The 20337-nt window shown below is 44.1% G+C and overlaps 1 protein-coding gene across 1 annotated transcript in view; it reads right to left on the minus strand.

Moving 5' to 3' along the window:
* CNGB1 (cyclic nucleotide gated channel subunit beta 1) overlaps positions 1-20337 on the minus strand; it is a 143467-nt gene that overhangs the window by 72341 nt on the left and 50789 nt on the right. The window contains exons 7-9 of the mRNA XM_030205000.1: positions 14820-14906; positions 11326-11390; positions 4247-4369 (exon numbers count right to left, since the gene is read on the minus strand). Coding sequence (XP_030060860.1) covers positions 4247-4369; positions 11326-11390; positions 14820-14906 — 275 coding nt within the window. The remainder of the gene's footprint in view (positions 1-4246; positions 4370-11325; positions 11391-14819; positions 14907-20337) is intronic.

Here is a 20337-nt window from a genome sequence, read left to right on the forward strand (position 1 = left end):
GCAGATCAGCAATTTCATGTTTGAGTTCTTTCAAACATGTGTCATCCAGTCCAGATGATTTATCACTCTTTAATTTGTCAATTTGGCTCAATACATCTTCCAGATTTCTTTTAGTTTCTCAACATTATCACCATGGTACAAGTAGATCTCTTACATATTCTTCTGTAAAGACTGAAGCAAAGAATTCATTCAATTTGTTCACTATGGCTGTGTCCTTCCTGAGTGCCCCTTTTGCTCCTTCATTGATCTAATGGTACCATGGATTCCCTCACAGGCTTTCTGCTTCTGATATACCTGAAAAAGTTGTTACTATGAGTTTTTGTTTCCGTGGCAAGATTTTCCTCATATACTCTTTAAGTCTTCTTTATCAATGCTTTGCATCTAGCTTGAAAGTGCTTAGGTTGCTTCTTATTTTCTTCATTCGTATCCTTTTTCCATTCTTTGAAGGATGTTCCTTTGGCTTTAATAGCCTCTTCACTTCACCTTTTACCCAGGCTGGCTGTTGTTTGCTCTTCTTTCCACCTTTGTTAATACGTGGAACATATATGATCTGGGCTTCCACAATGGTATTTTTAAACAACGCCCATGCCTGATTTAAAGTTCTTACCTTTTCAACCAATCCTTTTAGCTTCTTTTTAACCATTTTCCTCATTTTGTCATAGTAAAAGTAGTACAAAGATTTTGCAGGACTGCTTGTCCAAACCGGCTATCCCGCCTGGAATGCTGCTCCAGACAGTAGTGAGCAGTAAAGGTGTGGGCAGAAGACTACATTGCTGCTTTGCAAATTTCTTCTATGGAGGCCAAGTGCAAATGGGCTACTGAAGCAGCCATGGCTCTTACATTATGAGGTTTAGTACACTCCAGAGAAAACACTAAAGCACATAGTCCAAGGTATGGAGTGCTGCTTCTCCGGTATGAGAGTGAGGCTTCAGGAAAAAAAATAAGAAGCACTATGGATTGACTTAGGTAGAATTCTGATACCACTTTAGGAAGGAATTTAGGGTGAATTTGGAGAACAACCCTGTCATGATAGAGTCTGGTGTAAGACGGGTTTGCCACCAGAGCTTGGAAGTTCACTTACTCATCTGGAGAAGTGCTATTAAGAATAGTACTTTCCAAGTGAGAAACTTTAGAGAATAGGAATGGAGTTTTCATGAAAGCTGGAAAGATGACATTAAGATCCCATTCCACCGGAGGTGGTTTGATGGGTGGTTTTGTATGAAATAAACCTTTCATGAATCGAATGTGAGCAAGTGCAAAGTGATGCATGTGGGAAAGAGGAACCCGAATTATAGCTATGTCATGCAATGTTCTACGTTAGGAGTCACCAACCAAGAAAGGGACCTAGGTGTCGTCGTCGATGATACGTTGAAACCTTCTGCTCAATGTGCTGCGGTGGCTAAGAAAGCAAATAGAATGTTAGGTATTATTAGGAAAGGAATGGAAAACAAAAATGAGGACGTTATAATGCCTTTGTACCTTATAATGCCTTTGTATCGCTCCATGGTGCAACCACACCTCGAATATTGTGTTCAATTCTGGTCGCCACATCTCAAAAAAGATATAGTGGAATTAGAAAAGGTGCAGAGAAGGGTGACAAAAAATGATAAAGGGGATGGGACGACTTCCCTATGAGGAAAGGCTAAAGCAGCTGGGGCTCTTCAGCTTGGAGAAAAGACGGCTGAGAGCAGGTATGATAGAGGTCTATAAAATAATGAGTGGAGTGGAACGGGTAGATGTGAATCGTCTGTTTACTCTTTCAAAAAATACTAGGACTAGGGGGCATACGATGAAGCTACAAAGTAGTAAATTTTAAACGAATCTGAGAAACATTTTCTTCACTTAACGTGTAATTCAACTCTGGAATTTGTTGCTAGAAAATGTGGTAAAGGCAATTAGCTTAGCAGATTTAAAAAAAAGTTTGGATGGCTTCTTAAACAAAAAGTCCATAGACTATTATTAAATTGGACGTGGGGAAAATCCACTATTTCTGGGATAAGCAGCATAAAATGTTTTGTACTTTTTTGGGGATCTTGCCAGGTATTTGTGACTTGGATTGGCCACTGTAGGAAACAGGATGCTGGGCTTGATGGACCTTTGGTCTGTCCCTGTATGGCAATACTTATGTACTTATGAACTATCAAGGGATGGACAGAAACTGGCTTACTATCAACCTTTGAGTGGAAAGTATTGATAGCTCTCAAGTGTACCCTGACAGAGTTAGTTTTTAGGCCAGAAAGATGGAGTAGGTACTCCATAAGGGAAGGAAGAGAGCATCTAGGAGGATCACGCACTCTATCTGTACACCAGAGGGAAAATCATTTTTGTGTGAAATGGTAACATTTCTGTGTAGAAGGCTTCCTAGAAGCTTGGAGTATCCTAGAGACACCCTCTGAAAGATTTAGAAGAGCTAAATCTATGTTGTCAAGAACCAGTCTGTCAGGGCTAGAGAACGGGGATCTGGATGAAGGAGGGACCCTTTGTTCTGCGTTATCAGGGTTGGAATGGGTTCTAACCTCAATGGTTCCTTGGAAGATAACTCTAGAAGAAAAGGAAGCCAAATCTATTGTGGCCAGAAGGGAGCAATTAGAATCATGTCCCCCGATATTCAGCGTTATTTAACTAGACAAGAATGGCACCTGGCCAGTTAAATAGCCTTAAGCTGGCTAAGCGCTAATATGCAGCACAAGATATTCAGCTATCTCAGCTGAATATTAGTGCTTAGCGGATAGCCGGATGAGCGGCTATGTTGCTTGACATAGCCGGTCAGCGCTGATATTCAGTGTATCTGGCCATGTGAATACCAGGCCAATCTTTGGCTGCTATAACTTAGCTGGTCAGCTAATGAATATCAACTTAACCGGTGTGTGAGACCTCTACCATGACTGCTGCCCCGATGTATCCTTGGGCTAGGTTGAGGCTAGAACAAGCACCCTGCAAGCCTGAGTAGACTGCATACGCAGTAGCCCTGAAAGCTCTTTGAGCATAGCCTGGATCTTATCCTGGAGAGAAGGGGTCAGTACCAGCTGGGAAACTAGTGTGAAAGCAACATTGACTGTCTAGGTGTGGGAGACCTCGAGGATATAGAAGACTCTCTCTGAGTGGTAATCAACTGCAGAGAAGGAGAGTGGTCACTGCGGCATCAGTGCTTTGATGTAGTCGATTCCGAGGAGCTCTCGGCACCATGTACTGAGGATGAGGATGTAGAGTCCTTGTGCAGTGTGGTACTAACTCCAATGCTGAACAAACTCATTACATGGTCGGTGCTCCCAACGCTGATACCGATACAAGTTCCGCGTCTGGTGCTGAATCCCCTGCCATGCTCAATGGTGATGCTGATGCAGAACCAAAAAATCTATTTAAGTCTATTTTGTTGGACTCTGAAGGCTTTAAGTGTCCTTGTTTGCATGAGCAGACAGAGGTCACACTGTACATCCCGGTGCTCCAGACCCAAGCACTGAACACACCAGTTATGGAGGTCAGGGCCAGAGATAGTCCTATTGCACTGAGTATACTTCTTAAAGCCACTCAGCACCCTCGGACATGGAGGGGAAAATGGCCGATGCAAGGTCAAAAGGCTCAATGGCCTGGGGAGGTTGAGTAAATTTTAGACCGAAAAGGGTTGATGCGCCCTGGCCAGAAAAAGGCCTCAGAGGGCCTGAAGGCCAAAAAAGGAAAAAAATTGAAAAACTTAAAGTAAATTCAATATGAAGAAAAAAACAAAATATGAAAGAAAATATATTTCTAAAAAGGGGAGGCATCAAAAAGAAAAGTTTGACATGCTGAGGAAAGATTAGAAGTCCAACCACTCTGCTCTGCAGAAAACATAAGACTGCTGGTCCAGAGCTTGAGTGTCAGACAGGAAGACAACCACACATGCACAGTGGTGGCACTGCTTCAAACATTTAAATTAATAGTACACTTTGGCAGTGTCCACACCAGGCTCCGTGGATGATGTTACCCACATGTGAGAATATTATGCCTGCTTGTCGTCTGAGAAAAGGAAGAAACACAAGGCCAAAAAAAGTGCATTAAGCTAATTGGATCTGGAGGGTAGGGAGGTCATTTCAGAAATATGAGACTTCTTTGCTTTTATTCCCAAAGAACCTTAGATATGAGCTCAGCACTCAGTCTGCTGAGTTTCATGATGCTTTCAATCACTGGGATGGGAAACAGTGCCTCAGCTTGCCACCATATAAATACTAAGCATCGAATGATGACACTCGACTGAACCAGTACAGTCTACCTATTTCCTTGTCCATCATAGACCCATTGTGTGGATCCCAGGCCCTCGAACTTAGATGCCCAGTAATACAGACACGCATTCACGTGAAGGCAATACAGCAGATACATTGTGGTCCTGATCACCCTAAGAAAGCAAAGAAAACAAAATTTACAAAAAACTGTGACAGAATGAGAAAATATGCATCCCCACATATGCATCCCCACAAAGACCCCCTTAATACAGGGGGGCATATGCATCCCCACAAAGACCCCCTTAATGCAGGGGGGAAACGTTGCTTGTAAATATTGGATTTAGGTAATAGGTATTAAATCATAACATTTTTTAAACTTATGGGCTCAATTTACTCTCATTCAGGACCATAAAAATGTTATTCCCAAGTCTGGCAAATGCAAATAATTATATCCCTTTGTTTTAGAGCATTAGATGAGAGACCTTGGTCATCTATGAAAAAGTGAATTAACTCTCTTTAAACTAATTTTTAGACTAGCCCCCACTCATGAGTATGTAAGACATTTATTACAGTATAGAACAGTCTGCTTATTCCTTTTTGGACATCTAAAGTGGCTATCATGATAACATCAACATCTGGAATAGGGGAGGGGAAGCATAAAGGTCATGCAGAAACTGTAATGTCAGTCTGAGCTAGGGGCAAAAAGCCAAAAATAGCTGCCCACCCTTCACTCACCACACTGTCTTATTCAACTATGCTGTCAAACATTTTTGTAACCTTGCTCCATGGTAAACAGTAGGGAGAAGAAGAGAATGGAAGCACCCACAGAAAATGAACTCATGTGCCTCAAAGAGAGTGACTAAGGGCCCTAGTCACTAAACTACAGTAAAATGTATCATGCAATACAGTACCACAGGTTAATGAATTACATGATAAGAGGAAAATTTTATAAAATTAGGTCATGCCTAAAAGTAAGCGCAGTGCAAGTCAGCATACGTTTGTGCAATAGGCATGCTCAGGGGAAGAGTTTGGGTGGACTGTGGGCGGAGTTATGATTTATGCATTTATTCAATACATTATGCACATACACACGTACTTTGTGCTCTAACATTTAGGCCTGTTGCTGAGTAGGCGTAAATGTTAGTGCCCACAATCTAGGCATGTGTAGGGTAATTCTAGAAAGGTGCCTATTTTTAGGCACCAAGAATGAATGTATTTGGAGACTATTCTGCAGAAGCGGAGCCAGGTTGAAGGCGTGGGGGGAGCAAGAGTGGCAAGAGAGCGGACTTCCGCCGGTGCCAGCGCAAGGTGCCTCAGTCGCAGCCCTATGCCATGGAGGTTATCTTTTCTCCCATACTCCTCGCACGGTTGGCCGCAGAGGTGGTGTCGGGCTACTACTTTTACCCTCTTGTAGATTTCAACCTCTTCTTCTACCTCAGTCTCACTGTTTTTCTTCCTTCGAAGTCCACTCCATCCATCTATTTACTCCTCTGCCTCTCCGATTAGCAGTCATTTAACGACCCCCTGATAAGTCCCTTTCTTCCTTTCTCACTGACTTTGATGCTTGGCTTTCCTTCTTTCTTGAACCTTCATCTCCTTCCCTCATTCTTGGGGATTTTAACATTCATGCTGATGATACCTCTTGACTCCTATGCCTCGCAGTTTCTTGCTTTAACATCCTCTTTCAATCTTCAACTGTGCTCTACTGCTCCCACTCACCAGAATGGCCACTGTCTTGATCTTATCCTCTCCTCAAACTGCTCACTCTCCAGTTTCTGCGCCTCAACTCTTCCCCTCTCTGACCATCATCTGATAACTTTCACACTTAAACACCCTTCTCCCTGTCCCGTCCAATCTTAACCAATACATTTAGGAATCTTCAGGCTATTGACCCTTCTACTCTGTCCTCCAATGTTTCAAATCTCTTCTCCACCACTAAGTTATCCAAGTCTTTTCAATGAGGCTGTCTCTTCCTATAATACTATTCTCTCCTCTGCTCTGGATACTCTCGCTCCTCCCATTCCCCGCTCTGTAAAACATACCAAACCCCAGCTTTGGCTGACCTCTAGAATCCGCTACCTACGTTCCTGTGCCCGCTCTGCCGAACGCCTTTGGCTGAAATCCCGTGTCCATGCTGACTTCATACATTTCAAATTCTTGCTGACCTCCTTCCAGTCTGCTCTTTTACTTGCCAAACAGGACTATTACATCCAGTTGACAAATTCTCTTGGCTCAAACCCTCAACGTCTCTTTGCCACACTGAACTCTCTCCTCAAAGTGCCTTCACCTCCAACCCCCCCTCTACTTTCCCCCAGACTCTGGCTGAGTTCTTTCACGATAAGGTTCACAAGATTAAACTTGAATTCTCAACCAGGTCACCTCATCTCTCCTTCCCTTAGTCCATTCTCTCAACCCTCCAACCTCTGCCTCCTTTTCTTCCTTTTCTGAAATCACTGAAGAGGAAACTACACATCTTATTTCCTCCTCGAAACTAACTACCTGTTCCTCTGATCCTATTCCCACCCATCTACTTAACACTATCTCTCTTACTGTCATCCCTTTTATCTGTCATATCCTCAATCTTTCACTGTCCACTGCGACTGTTCCTGATGCCTTCAAACATGCCGTAGTCACACCACTCCTTAAAAAACCTTCATTGGACCCTACCTGTCCTTCCAACTATCGCCCCATCTCCCTCCTCCCTTTCCTATCCAAGATACTTGAATGTGCTGTTCACCGCCGTTGCCTTGACTTTCTTTCATCTCAAGCTATTCTTGATCCACTTCAATCTGGCTTTCGCCCCCTTCATTCAATTGAAACAGCGCTTGCTAAAGTCTCCAATGATCTGCTCCTGGCCAGATCCAAAGGTCTCTATTCTATCCTCATCCTTCTCAATCTATCTGCTGCTTTTGACACTTGATCACAGCCTACTCCTTGATACGCTGTCCTCACTTGGATTTCAGGGCTCTGTTCTTTCCTGGTTTTCTTCTTATCTCTCCCAGCGTACCTTTAGTGTATACTCTAGTGGATCCTCCTCTACTTCTATCCCACTGTCAGTCAGGGATCTGTCCTGGGACCTCTTCTTTTCTCCATCTATACTTCTTCCCTTGGTACTCTGATCTCATCCCATGGTTTTCAGTATCATCTGTATGCTGATGACTCCCAGATCTACCTCTCCACTCCAGAAATCTCAGCCAAAATCCAGGCCAAAGTATCAGCCTGCCTGTCTGACATTGCTGCCTGGATGTCTCAGCACCATCTGAAACAAAACATGACCAAGACTGAGCTTCTCATTTTTCCCCCTAAATCAACCTCTCCTCCTCTCCCATTCTCTATTTCTGTGGATAACACTCTCATCCTTCCTGTCTCATCAGCTTGTAACCTTGGGGTCATCTTCGACTCCTCCCTCTCCTTCTCTGCACATATTCAACAGACTGCTAAAACCTGTCGTTTCTCTCTCTATAGATTCACCAAAATTCGCCCTTTCCTTTCTGAGCACACTACTAGAACCCTCATCCACACTCTTATCACCTCTCGCTTAGACTATTGCAACTTGCTTCTCACAGGTCTCCCACTTAGCCATCTCTCTCCTCTTCAATCTGTTCAAAATTCTGCTGCACGACTAATATTCCGCCAGTGTCGTTATGCTTATATTAGCCCTCTCCTCAAGTCACTTCACTGGCTTCCTATCAGTTTCCGCATACAGTTCAAACTCCTCTTATTGACCTTTAAGTGCATTCGCTCTGCAGCTCCTCAGTACCTCTCCACTCTCATCTCTCCCTACATTCCTCCCCGGGAACTCCGTTCACTGGGTAAATCTCTCTTATCTGCACCCTTCTCCTCCACTGCTAATTCCAGACTCCGTTCCTTTTATCTTGCTGCACCATATGCCTGGAATAGACTTCCTGAGCCGGTACGTCAAGCTCCACCTCTGGCCATCTTCAAATCTAAGCTAAAAGCCCACCTTTTTGATGCTGCTTTTAACTCCTAACCCTTATTCACTTGTTCAGAACCCTTATTTTATCATCCTCACTTTAATATTCCCTTATCTCTTGTTTGTCCTGTTTGTCTGTCCTAATTAGATTGTAAGCTCTGTCGAGCAGGGACTGTTTCTTCATGTTCAAGTGTACAGTGCTGCGTACATCTAGTAGCACTTTAGAAATGATAAGTAGTAGTAGTAGTAGTAAGTTGTTTCAGCCCTGCCCATGCTCCGCACATGTGTACAACCCCCTTGCAAATATGCACTATGTAAGTGAAGCGTGTATTTACAGAATAGCACTTTGACAGAATTATTGCATTTACGCATGTATGTGTGCACACATATGTATAAACACTATTATTCTAAACATTTATGCACATAGGGCTAGATTCTATATATGGTACCAAACAAATCAGCGCCAAAGAAAGCACTATTTTAGAAGCTGTGCTTAAAGTTTGGCATTATTTATAGAATAGCGCATAAGCCCAGGAATCACACCTAACTTTAGGCACGGCCATTTGCAGCAACTGAAATATGGTGCAAATGAATGTGCATAAATTAGGCATGGATTTCCGTTATTCTATAGCAATGCGTGTAAGTTTTAGGAATGCCCCTGTTACGCCCATGACCTTCCCATTTCCATACCCCCATTTTTCAGATTGTCTGTAAATTTAGGCACGCGGATCCCATGCCTAAATCTACCTGTATACATCCCAATTAAATCTAATTAGTGCCAATCATTGCTTGTTAAAAAGCCAATCATTGGCGTTAATTAGCTCAGTCAATTAAATTGCACGCACAAATTGGGTGCATGTCCAAATTTGCACACAAAAGTTTTGGTGACTTTTGTAGAATTAGGGGGATAGGGGGTCACATAGATGTTAGTGCCTACATTATAAAATTGTTCCCCTAATGACAAATTTATCCTTGCTTAGGGCTTAGGCAGTGGTGTAACGAGGATGGGGCGATGGGGGCGGTCCTCCCCAGGTGCCCGCTGCAGGAGGGGTGCAGGGAGCAGCCGTGTGGCTGTCGGCTCTGCTGGTTCCCTGCCCCCTCTGCTGTTACTTCCTGTTCTGGGGCAGGGAACCAGCGGAGCTGACAGCCACGTGGCTGCTTCTTGCACCCCAGCAGGTAGGAAGAATGCACCCGGGGGGGGGGGGGTGCACAGCGACGATCCGCCCCGGGTGGCAGCTGACCAAGGAATGCCACTGGGCTTAGTGGCCCTTTTATGAAAGCTTAGCGCATGCAAATAGAATTTGCGCGCACTATGGGCCTCATTCTATATATGGCGCCTAGAAAATCTGCGCGGAAAACATTTCCACCTAAGCATATTCTATAAACAGTGCCTAAATTTAGACATGGTAAATAGAATACGCTTAGTTGATATGCTAGCTCCTAAAATTATGTGCTGCCATTTGCAACCAACAAAATTGTGGCGTAAATCCCAGTGCATAGATTTAGGCACAGAGGGCCATATTCTATAACAATGGGCGTAAATTTTAGAATGCCCATGAAACGCCCATTTCCCTACCTATAGCCACGTCCCCTTTTGCCTGCACACATTAAAATTTAGGTGCAGTACGTTACAGAGTACGCTTCGGGAGTTGTGTATGTAAGTTCTAATTATTGCATATTATGTTTATGTTTATTGAGACTGCTCTAACTGCCAAGGCAGAGCAGAGCGGTTTATATTTACTACTAATATTTATAATAAAAACTGAGAGAAAAGGAACACCAAAATAATGCCAGTTAAGGAAATGCTAGGAGTATAAAATTATTCATGTGTCTTGCTTTTGAGTGACTTACCAGCTTATTTTTGAAGGAGAAGGGCGCCCATCTTTCGACACAAATCGGGAGATGGGCGCCCTTCTCGCAAGGCCACCCAAATCAGCATAATCAAAGCCAATTTTTTGACACCCTTGACGGCTTACGGTCGCGGGGATGACCAAAGTTCACAGGGGCGTGTCGGCAGGGTAGTGAAGGTGGGACTGGGGTGGGACTGGGGCGCGATTAGGAGATGGGCGTCCTCGGCCGATAATGGAAAAAAGAAGGGCGTCCTTGACGAGCACTTGGGCGACTTTACTTGGTCCATTTTTTTTTCATGACCAAGTCATGAAAAGATGCTCGAACTGAGCAGATGACCACCGGAGGGAATCAGGGAAGACCTCCCCTGACTCCCTCAGTGGTCACTAACCCCCTCCCACCATAAAAAACAGGTTAAAAATACTTTTTTGCCAGCCTCAAATGTCATACTCAGATCCATCACAGCAGTATACAGGTCCCTGGAGCAGTTGTAGTGGGTGCAGTGTACTTCAGGCAGGTGTACCTGGGGGGGGGGGGGGGGGGTTGGGGGGCTCAGCACCCAAGGTAAGGGAGCTATGCACCTGGGAGCAATTTGTGAAGTCCACTGCAGTGCCCCCTAGGGTGCCCGGTTGGTGTCCTGGCATGTAAGAGGGACCAGTGCACTACAAATGCTGGCTCCTCCCACGACCAAATGGCTTGGATTTGGCCGTTTTTGAGATGGACGTCCTTAGTTTCCATTATCAGCGAAAACCAAGGTCAGCCATCTCTAAGGGCGGCCATCTCTAAGGTTGACCCAAATGTTGAGATTTGGCCGTCCCCGACCGTATTATCGAAACGAAAGATGGACGTCCATCTTGTTTCAATAATACGGTCGGGGATGCCCCTTTACGGGGCCGTCCTTAGAGATGTGTGCCCATAGAGATGGGCACCCCCGTTCGATTATGCCCCTCTTAGCGAAAATGATCTCTCTATGCTAGAGTAGAAACAATGACAGACTGGGACTAAAGATCAGTCCTGGCAATACAACACACTGGTTCAGATTCAGGCTGTAAGCAACTTTATTATGACCAATGTAATTTTCATTTTATGTTCATTCAATCTATATTGTTGTAAGCCACATTGAACTCAAGACGTTTTGGGATAATGTGGGATATAAATGTCACAAATAAATAAATAAATAAACCAATTTGACTGGTCCATTGGCCTGTTGTTAGAATGGTCTTTCTGACATTTGCCAGAGTTGTCAGATTATCAATCTGAGTCTGGCAAGAAACCAAGTCCGGATATACATACAAAAAAGAAACAAGTTCATTGGGTCTGCAGAAGTTTCTTGATGACTGATCTCACCTGTAAATGTATGCCTTGCTGAGAATAGATTCCAGTCGGTTATTGAACTCAAAAAAGGCCAAGTACTATTAAAAAGAATAGAGATAAATCAGTCACTCATTAATTCCAAGCACTTTAATAACAAAACAATTCCATCAACCCCCCTCTCCCCATAGAAAAGAGAGAGACTGTGGGATGAATTGGAATTAAATCTTAACCCCTTCCTCCCCAACCCACAGATTTTCATTCCCATTCACCAGCACTTTATTTTCCAACTAGGCCCGTTTCTGACACAAATGAAACGGGCGCTAGCAAGGTTTTCCTCGGAGTGTGTATGTTTGAGAGAGTGTGTGTGAGAGTGACTGTGTGAGAGAGAGTGAATGTGCGAGTGTGTGTGTGACAGAGAGTGAGTGTGGGTGCGAGTGTGTCTGTGAGAGAGAGAGTGTGTGTGTGAGAATAAGAGTGTGTACAAGTGCATATGTGAGCCACAGTGAGTGTGAGAGAGTGTGTTTCACACAGATACAGTGTGTGTGAGAGAGAGAGTGTGTGAGACAGATAGAGTGTGAGAGAGTATGTGTGCGATACACAGACTCTCTGTGAGACCGAGTGTATGAGATCGAGAGAGTGTTTGAGAGTGACTGTGTGACACATAGAGAGTGAATGTGATACAGTGTGAGACATAGAGTGTGTGAGAGACAATGTGTGAGAGTGAGAGAGAAAAAGACACTGACTGTGTGAGAGAGAGAGAGAGTGTGTGTGAGAGAGACAGTGTATGTGTGACAGAGATACCTCCCCCCCTCCCTCTCTGGTCTCAGGACTCCCTCCCTCTCCCCCTTCTCCCCTCTCCCTCTCCCCCTCCTCCCCCTCAGGTCTCAGGACCCCCCTCCCCTCTGGTCTCAGGATCCCCCTCCCCTCTGGTGTCAGGACCCCCTTCATTCCCCCCCTCTCTGGTCTCAGGACCTCCTCCACCCCCCCCCCCCGCTGGTCTAAGGACCCCCCCCATCCCCCCTCTCTGGTCTCAGGACCCCCTCCACCCCCCCTCTCTGGTCTCAGGACCTCCTCACCCCCTCTGGTCTTAGAACCCCCTCCCCCCCGCTCCCCCCCTGGGGGGGGTACCGCTGAACTGGGAGGGGGTGGAGCTGATGAGAGGAGGGGCAAGGGGGGCAAAATTCCCCGGGCCCGGGGCTCCAAGGGGGGCCCAGCGCCGCAGTCCCATCCGCCCTCCATCATCGACCTTCTGCCGTCTGCATTGAAATCGCAGTCTCACCTCCTTGAAAGCAGCGCTGCAGGCAGCAAAACGCCTCCCTTTGGGCCTCCTTCCCTCCCTGTGTCCCGCCCTCATCTGACGCAACTTCCGTGAGGGTGGGACGCAAGGAGGGAAGGAGGGCTGAAGGGAGGTGTTCTGCTGCCTGCAGCGCTGCTTTCATGGAAGTGAGACTGCGATTTCAATGCAGGGGGCCCGGCCCGGTGGCGGACGGAGGGGGGAGCGGCGGTGACCTCGGGGGGTGGAGGGGGAGAGCAGTGGCTGTGGCAACCTCGGGGGGGGGGGGGGGGGGGGAGCGGTGGTGATCTCTGGGGGGGTGGAGGGGTGAGTGGCTGCGGCGGCGACCTTGGGGGGGGGGGGTGGCGGCAAGGGTGGCAGGGGCAGGGCCCCGGGCCCGGCCCAGTCTCTCGGTGGCCCTGGGTGGAGATGGTGATGTGTGTGGAGGAAGGGCTGAAGCTGCTCCTGCAATGTTCCAATGTCTCTCACTGCGTTCGTAACTATCTCCTGACGTCAGGCAAGCAGGCTTCTACTGCGGGAGAGTGACGTCAAGAGATGGTTACGAACGCAGGTAGAAACATTGGAATGTTGCAGGAGCAAATTATTATATTAGATATTTTTTATCTTTTTTTTTACAGCTATGAGGCTGATTTTCAAAGCACTTAGACTTACGAAGTTCCATAGGTTACCATGTAACTTTGTAAGTCTGTGCTTTGAAAATATGCCTCAACTTGTCCCTTCCTTTCAAACTCTCTTTTTTCAATGCTATTTACTATAACCTAGGCTGAGAGAACATTTTCGACTTTCTGAAGAATTTATTCTATATTTTCCTCAGGACAGAATTCCATAGCAACTTTAACAGACTCTCTACACTTTGGTTATACTGTTTTACACTTTTTCCCAACATTCTTCCTCAGCTGCAATGACATGCGATCCTTCACTACTACTACTACAAATCATTTCTATAGCGCTACCAGTCGTACGCAGCCTTCAGAGTTACGCTCAGGTATTGTGGGTATTTCCCTGTCCTCAGAGTGCTTAAAGGGATGGATTTAATAATGTACATTAACATGTATACAGGACAGTGTTTTGAATATAAAGACTAGCAAAGGAAGAGGTTTCCTGAAGACCATCCAACTGCTAAGAAGTGTTTTATGAGGCCGTAGAAATCATGATGGAGTAGAACATAGCTGGAATATTTTTGTGGGAAAAAGTAAGAGTCCTCATGTATTGGCATGGTAGTCCATTACAAAACCTCACTAAGGGGGTCTTTTACTAAGCCATGGTAGCATTTTTAGCTCACAGTAGAAATCAGCTGATGGTAAACGCCAAGACACCCATAGGAATATAATGGGTATTTCGGCGTTTACTGCTAGGTGATTTCTGCCACGAGCTAAAAACACTACTGTGGCTTAGTAATAGACCTCTTAAGTATCAAAGGAGCCCTTAACCCTTGCATCTAATGTGCAGGGATTTATTTTCCTCTAAGTTAAAAGTAATGTGCCAGACTTTGCTTAAATGGGGAAGAAGGAGCAGACTGCATTTTCTTACCCTATTAAAAAACTAAGGGGCCATTTTACTAAAGGATGTTAAACCCTAACGCACATTTAGCACTGGAAAAACAGGCTATACAAAAGACATTAAAGCGTTTTGTGGTATTTTGCTTATTTGCGCACACTAACTGGTGCGTTAGCTATTTATTTTAAATATTTTTTTGAGGGGCTGAGTCAAGGGCATGGAAGCGTTAACCGGTTAGCACGTTCATATTAGCATGCGCTAACCAGCTAACGCAGAGTTAACGTGGAAGCAGTTACCACTTCCTAAATAACTTTTTACAAGTGTTAACTTATCACAAGTTCCACACACTAATGTGAACGTTAGCATGTGACCTGAAATTCAAAAAATGGAACATGCCCTAAAAAAAAGTGCTGTGTTAAATCTGGGCTAGGAGTGTGGAAAGTCCTGATTTAGAACATGTTAAAGACCAGATTTCAGCACACTTTAGTACAAGGACCCCTAAGAAAAGCATCTGCAAATATGTTATTTTATTTTCTGTAAATAGTTTTCCATTAACTATCTGAATTATACTTGTACTCCAAATAAACGTAAGTCAATGAGAACCTCAAGTCTGATGAGTGAAGTGGTTGCTGTCTTCTTTGGTTCCTTCCCTTGAGGTTCCAACTCACTATACATGGGACTCACGGTCCTACTACCTCTGTAATTGGGACAAAGGTGAGGGAAATTTGGTACTTACTTTCAATAGGCGTGGCAAGCGACAGAGAGAAATCACACCAAACTTAAAGTAAAGGAAATCCAGAGGAAGAAGTGAGATCAAATCCATCTGAAATAAGTTATATAAGAAATTACAATCAGGTAGCAAAGCAGTGAGACACACAGACTATGGACCACAAATAAAAATAAAATAAGAACCATGAAGGACAATTTCAGTCACAAGCAATTCAGGATATTGTGCTGAGAGTAAGTGGGGACCAGGCAGTTGGACCTCTTCACAAACCAAAACCAAGATTTTAAAGTGAAGAGCACCAGACTATTTTTTCCCTTTTGCTTTTTTTTGCTACTCAAGAACCGTTGTTAGTTCTACCTGCTCCTAGTTTGAGCTTCTAATTGAGGCCTGATGTACTGAAGGGATTTTTCCCATTTTGGGAGATATTTTATAAGTGGTTGCTTCTTTTTAGGCACCTTTAATTCCACACAATGACAGCCTATTCTGTAACTTACTTTGGGAAAGGTCCTTGTTGTCTTAATAGCAGGGGTCAATATTATAAGTTAAACTACACCCAACGCTAAACCCAGCTCATGGCATATGTGTTGCCATATTCAAAACTTTGTTCAAAATTGTAAGACCCCAGTGGTGACTCTTTTCATATAGGGATTCACAGCCAATCATTTATTATTTTTTTATATGTGTTTCCACTCATTTATCGTTTTAAGAAATATTTTGATAAAAATGTATTTATCAGTGCACATAAGGATGCAATCAACATAGGCCATGTTATTCGGTCACCAATGAGGTCTTAAAATTTTGAATACAGTTTTGAATATGGCAACACGTATTTAATGCTGAGAGCTGATTTCAGATTGGGTGTAGTTTAATTTTTGGCCTATTCCATAACGGCATCTGGATGCCCAGATTTTATTATAGAACACCAGAGTAAATGCTTTACATTTACACGACTGCATTTACACCAGCCATAGACCTGGTGTAAGTGTGGGTGCCAAATGCAGGAGGTACACACATAACATACAATATTCTATAAGTTGCATATATAAGAGGCAGCCCCACCTCTGCCCCTCCCATGTTCCACCTATGTAAACACACCTCTTGCATTTATGCGCTATGCCACTTACCCGCACCTTTACAGAACAGCACTTAGGCACCCTGCTGGCACATATGCATTTAATGGTAAACTTACTCACAAAAATGCAGCTGTTCTGTACATTTACATACATAAGAGGCACATAAATGCAGGCATGTAGTAATAGAATTGTCCTTTCTGTGTCTACAGGGAAGCTATTTGGTACATCTGTTCCTCAAAGTCGTGTCCCTTTATTGCTTGAGTCAAGTATTGTAACCTAAAAGCTGTTTTCTGCTAGTGCTTTCTGCTCTGCTCAACACAGTGGGGCTCATGGATAGCCAGCATGTCCACGGCTGTGATACTAGTGGATCATTTTGCATAACACCACTAATTCTCAATTCAGACTCACAATGCATCAGCTTAGATATATTTAAATTTATAAGAAAGCTTCCAAAATTCTATTATTGAAAATATATATCAAATCTCGGACATCCATATGATAAATTCAGCAAAGAACTTTAAAATATACCATCTCAGAAAGTGTACTTGAGGTGTGACCATCAGGCGTTAGAGGGTGTGGTAGTATGAAATTTGATATATCTTTTTTTTTAAACTTTAAAACGTTATTCAATTTCAGTGGAATACAATGGATGAACATTGGAGATGACAGCAATACAGAATGCTCATCCCTAATCCACATTATCCCCTCCCCCTTCCCTCTTCCCCACCCAGGTACAAGGCATCCAGTATGATAATAAACTGTGCTGTTGTAAGGCGTAATTTCATGGGAAATAATAATACATAACCTGATTTTATGGGGGGGGGGGGGGGGGGGGTTAACCCACTAAGTACCATTGTAATGTGGTTGCTCTTCATGCTAAACAATAGTCTATTTTCCTAAAGCTCAGATATGGTCAGAGCTACACAACACTCAACACCTTAGTGTATTCATGTCCACTTCCCCGAATCTCCAAAGTTAACTTGTCTTATAGTTGTAATTCTCTTACAATCCCTTGCCACAGGCCCAACAAGGGCAGCCAGTATAAGCAGATGAGACACCCCTTTGATTGGCCCAGCATCGATGGATCAGTTTGGTACCAACCCTAACATACATGCCTGTTTGTTCAAGGTCCAATCCTTGCCAGTCCAAGCTCTTATTTTGATCCATACCCCTCGCCAATACTTGTAGATCTTTGGGCAATCCCACCGTAAATGTTCAAATGTACATTTTTGTCCACATTGTTTCCAGCATAGACCCTTACAACTATTTCCTACTTTTTCTCTTCCACTATGGTGGTCCAATAAGTTCTTTGTATTATTTGATACTGTAATTAATTATAATTAGGAACAGTAATGCATATGGGTATAATGGTGTATACAAACCAATCATCGTCACTCAGAGGATTGCCCAACCACTCCTCCCAATCCTTCATTATTGAGGACTGGGTAGCAGGGTATAATTTGTTTAGTGATGCATATAATTTAGAAGTAATTTCTTGCGTTGAGGAGATTTAAGCAGAATCACTTCTACTCTATTGGGTTCCCTTTGCAAATTATCTCTAGCATCTTTGCTCAATAGAAAATCTCTGTCTTCAAAGTATTGATAAAATTGGATCTTCCATTGCAAGATTTTTTGTAATGTTAGAGATAACATAGAATCCTACAGAGTTTGAAACCCCCTCCAATCTTTCTCTAAGAGAAGTAAAATAGCCCACAGAGCATGGATGGTAGTCTATAAGTGCACTAAATGGATGTGTCCTACCTACATCTGATAAGCCCTTGTCACCTGTCCCAAGTGTCCCACAAAGTTTGAAGGAACACATGCTCACTAATCTTGTAATCTTTGTCACTTCAGTCTCTACTTTATAGTTTGCTAAAATCAAATATAGAGTAGGGATGTATATAGTGTTTCACCAACTGAACCCAGTGTATTGAGGGGCATTCTACATAGTGGTCTTTAACAGATTTTTATTATGGCAGCCGGAGGTACTGCTTAAGGTTAGGGACCCCCAAGCCTCCTGATAATTTGTCATGTTATAATGTGGTCCACCGTACCATGGGTATTTTCCATCCCCATACAAAGCCTCTCAGTAGTTTGTCCCACTGCATACATTGCTTAGATGGAATAGCTATAGGTAATCGCGCAAATAAGAATAAAATTTTGGGAGGATCGTCATCTGCAGTGTTTCTATTCTTCCTCACCATGATAAGGTATGAGTTTGCGACCGGTCTAAGGGGGGGATGCACTAAAGTCGTCGTTAGAGCCTTTCCCTACCGAATTCCATAGCGAATCGGTAGGGAACGGCTATGCATGAAGGAAAGGGAATGCAAATGAGCTGCTCGTTGCAGCTCACTTGCATTCTCTAACCCTTCGTAAAACCGTCAGATAATCGGCCGGTAGAACATGCGCAGAGCAGCTAAGCATTATGCTGGCTGCTCTGCGCATGCCAAAGACGTAAAAAAAAACAAACAAACACGTCTTTTATGGACGTCCTTTATTGACAGCCTTGCCCCCACCTGAGGTCGCCGCCACTCCCCGCTCCCCCCTGCACTGAAATCAGAACTTTTACGCAGCCCCGGCCCCCCTCCCTCCCTCCCTTCCTCCTTTCTTCCTCCCTTCCTTGAAATGACAGCTTCCCCTCCACCCACCCCCCTCCGTCTGCCACCGGGCCCTCGCAGCGCCTCTCACCTCCGTGTGAAGGCGCTGCACCGGCAACAACAGCTGATCGCCTCTTTGGACTTCCCTCCTTTGCTCCTGGCCCGCTCTCATCTGACATAAGTAACCTACGTAGGTTATGGTACAGGAGCCAATGAGAGAAGGAAAAATTCTAGACCTAGTCCTTAGTGGAGCGCATGATCTGGTGCAGGAGGTAATGATGCTGGGGCCGCTTGATAACAGTGATCATAATATGATCGGATTTGATATTAGCTTTGAAGTATACATAGGAAATCAAATACATTAGCGTTTAACTTTAAAAAAGGAGACTATGATAAAATGAGAAGAACGGTGAAAAAAAAAACTTAACAGAGCGGCTGGCAGGGTCAAAAATTTACATCAGGCATGGATGATGTTCAAAAACACCATCCTGGAAGCCCAGGCCAAATATATTCCGCGTATTAGAAAAGGAGGACGGAAGACCAAACGACAGCCGCATGGTTAAAAAGTGAGGTGAAGGAAGCTGTTAGAGCTAAAAGAAAATCCTTCAGAAAATGGAAGAAGGAAACGACTGAAAATAATAAGAAACAGTATAAGGAATGTCAAGTCAAATGCAAAGCGCTGATAAGGAAGGCTAAGAGGGACTTCAAAAAAAAGATTGCGTTGGAGGCAAACAGGGCCGTGCCAACACGGTAAGCGGGGTAAGCACGGCAGGCGGGACACTGAGCGAAGGGAAGGCTAGACACGTCGGGAGCGCCATCTCCTTCACTGACGCTGTGCCTGTGCTGCCGGACGGAGGTAAATTTATGTTTCAACAGTTTTTATTGATGACAATAAACATTATAAACATGGTTCATAAATTCAAACAGCTCATTAACCTAAGAACAAGTCACTGTTGCATACATACATCATAACTGCTTCATCAATATTTCCATCATCATTTTCTCCCCCCCCCCTTTCCCCCCCCCCCTCCCCCCCCCCCCCCCCCCCCCCCCGGGGGGTTGACATCTTTACAGTGATCATTTTTAACTTCATAGCACCTAATCTTTTTCAATATCTATTACAGGACTATACCCATTTACATCCTGAAATGCTAATCTCCCAAACACCCCACTGGTTAAGGCGTTCCAAGTCTATTTAGTACCGCACTTCGTGCTTTATGGGATATGTTTTGCAAGTACTTACTCCATATTTTGATAAACTCCTTTCTTTTCTTTGAGTTACCAAAGGCCGTCCTAGCCTCCCAAAGCATCAATTCATGCATCCTATTTCTCCAGTACCAAAAGGAAGGTGGATCTTCCTGCATCCAGTGTTTAAGTATGCATTTTTTCCCCACTGCATATGCCTTACATAAAAATAGCCCTATATAGCTGTCTGTTATCCCATATGCATCCCTTTTGTTCAACAACACTCCTCTCCAGGAGGGGAGCAATCTTTGCCCTATGATCTGCTCGATATACTTCTGTATAGCTCTCCAGAATATTTTTATTCGAGCACATTTCCAGAATGCATGCAAAAAGGTATTATTTTCTCTATTACATTTGGAGCATTGAGCTTCGCCTATCCAACCCGCTCTTGCTGCTTGGTTTTGTGTTATGTATCCCCTGTGTATTACCCTATATTGACTCTCCTGTAACTCTGCCCCACCTACTTGATGTGGTATATCATTTATCAGTTTTGCAAAATTTATTCCTTTCAATTCGTATCCCAAATCCTTACTCCATGCCTCTTTAAGTATCTCATAGGTACGGGGGGGACTCAATGCTACTAAAGCTCTATGTAAACTCGATATTGATACC

The sequence above is a fragment of the Microcaecilia unicolor genome, chromosome 5, assembly GCF_901765095.1.
Source record: "Microcaecilia unicolor chromosome 5, aMicUni1.1, whole genome shotgun sequence".
NCBI classification, from domain to species: Eukaryota; Metazoa; Chordata; class Amphibia; order Gymnophiona; family Siphonopidae; genus Microcaecilia; species Microcaecilia unicolor.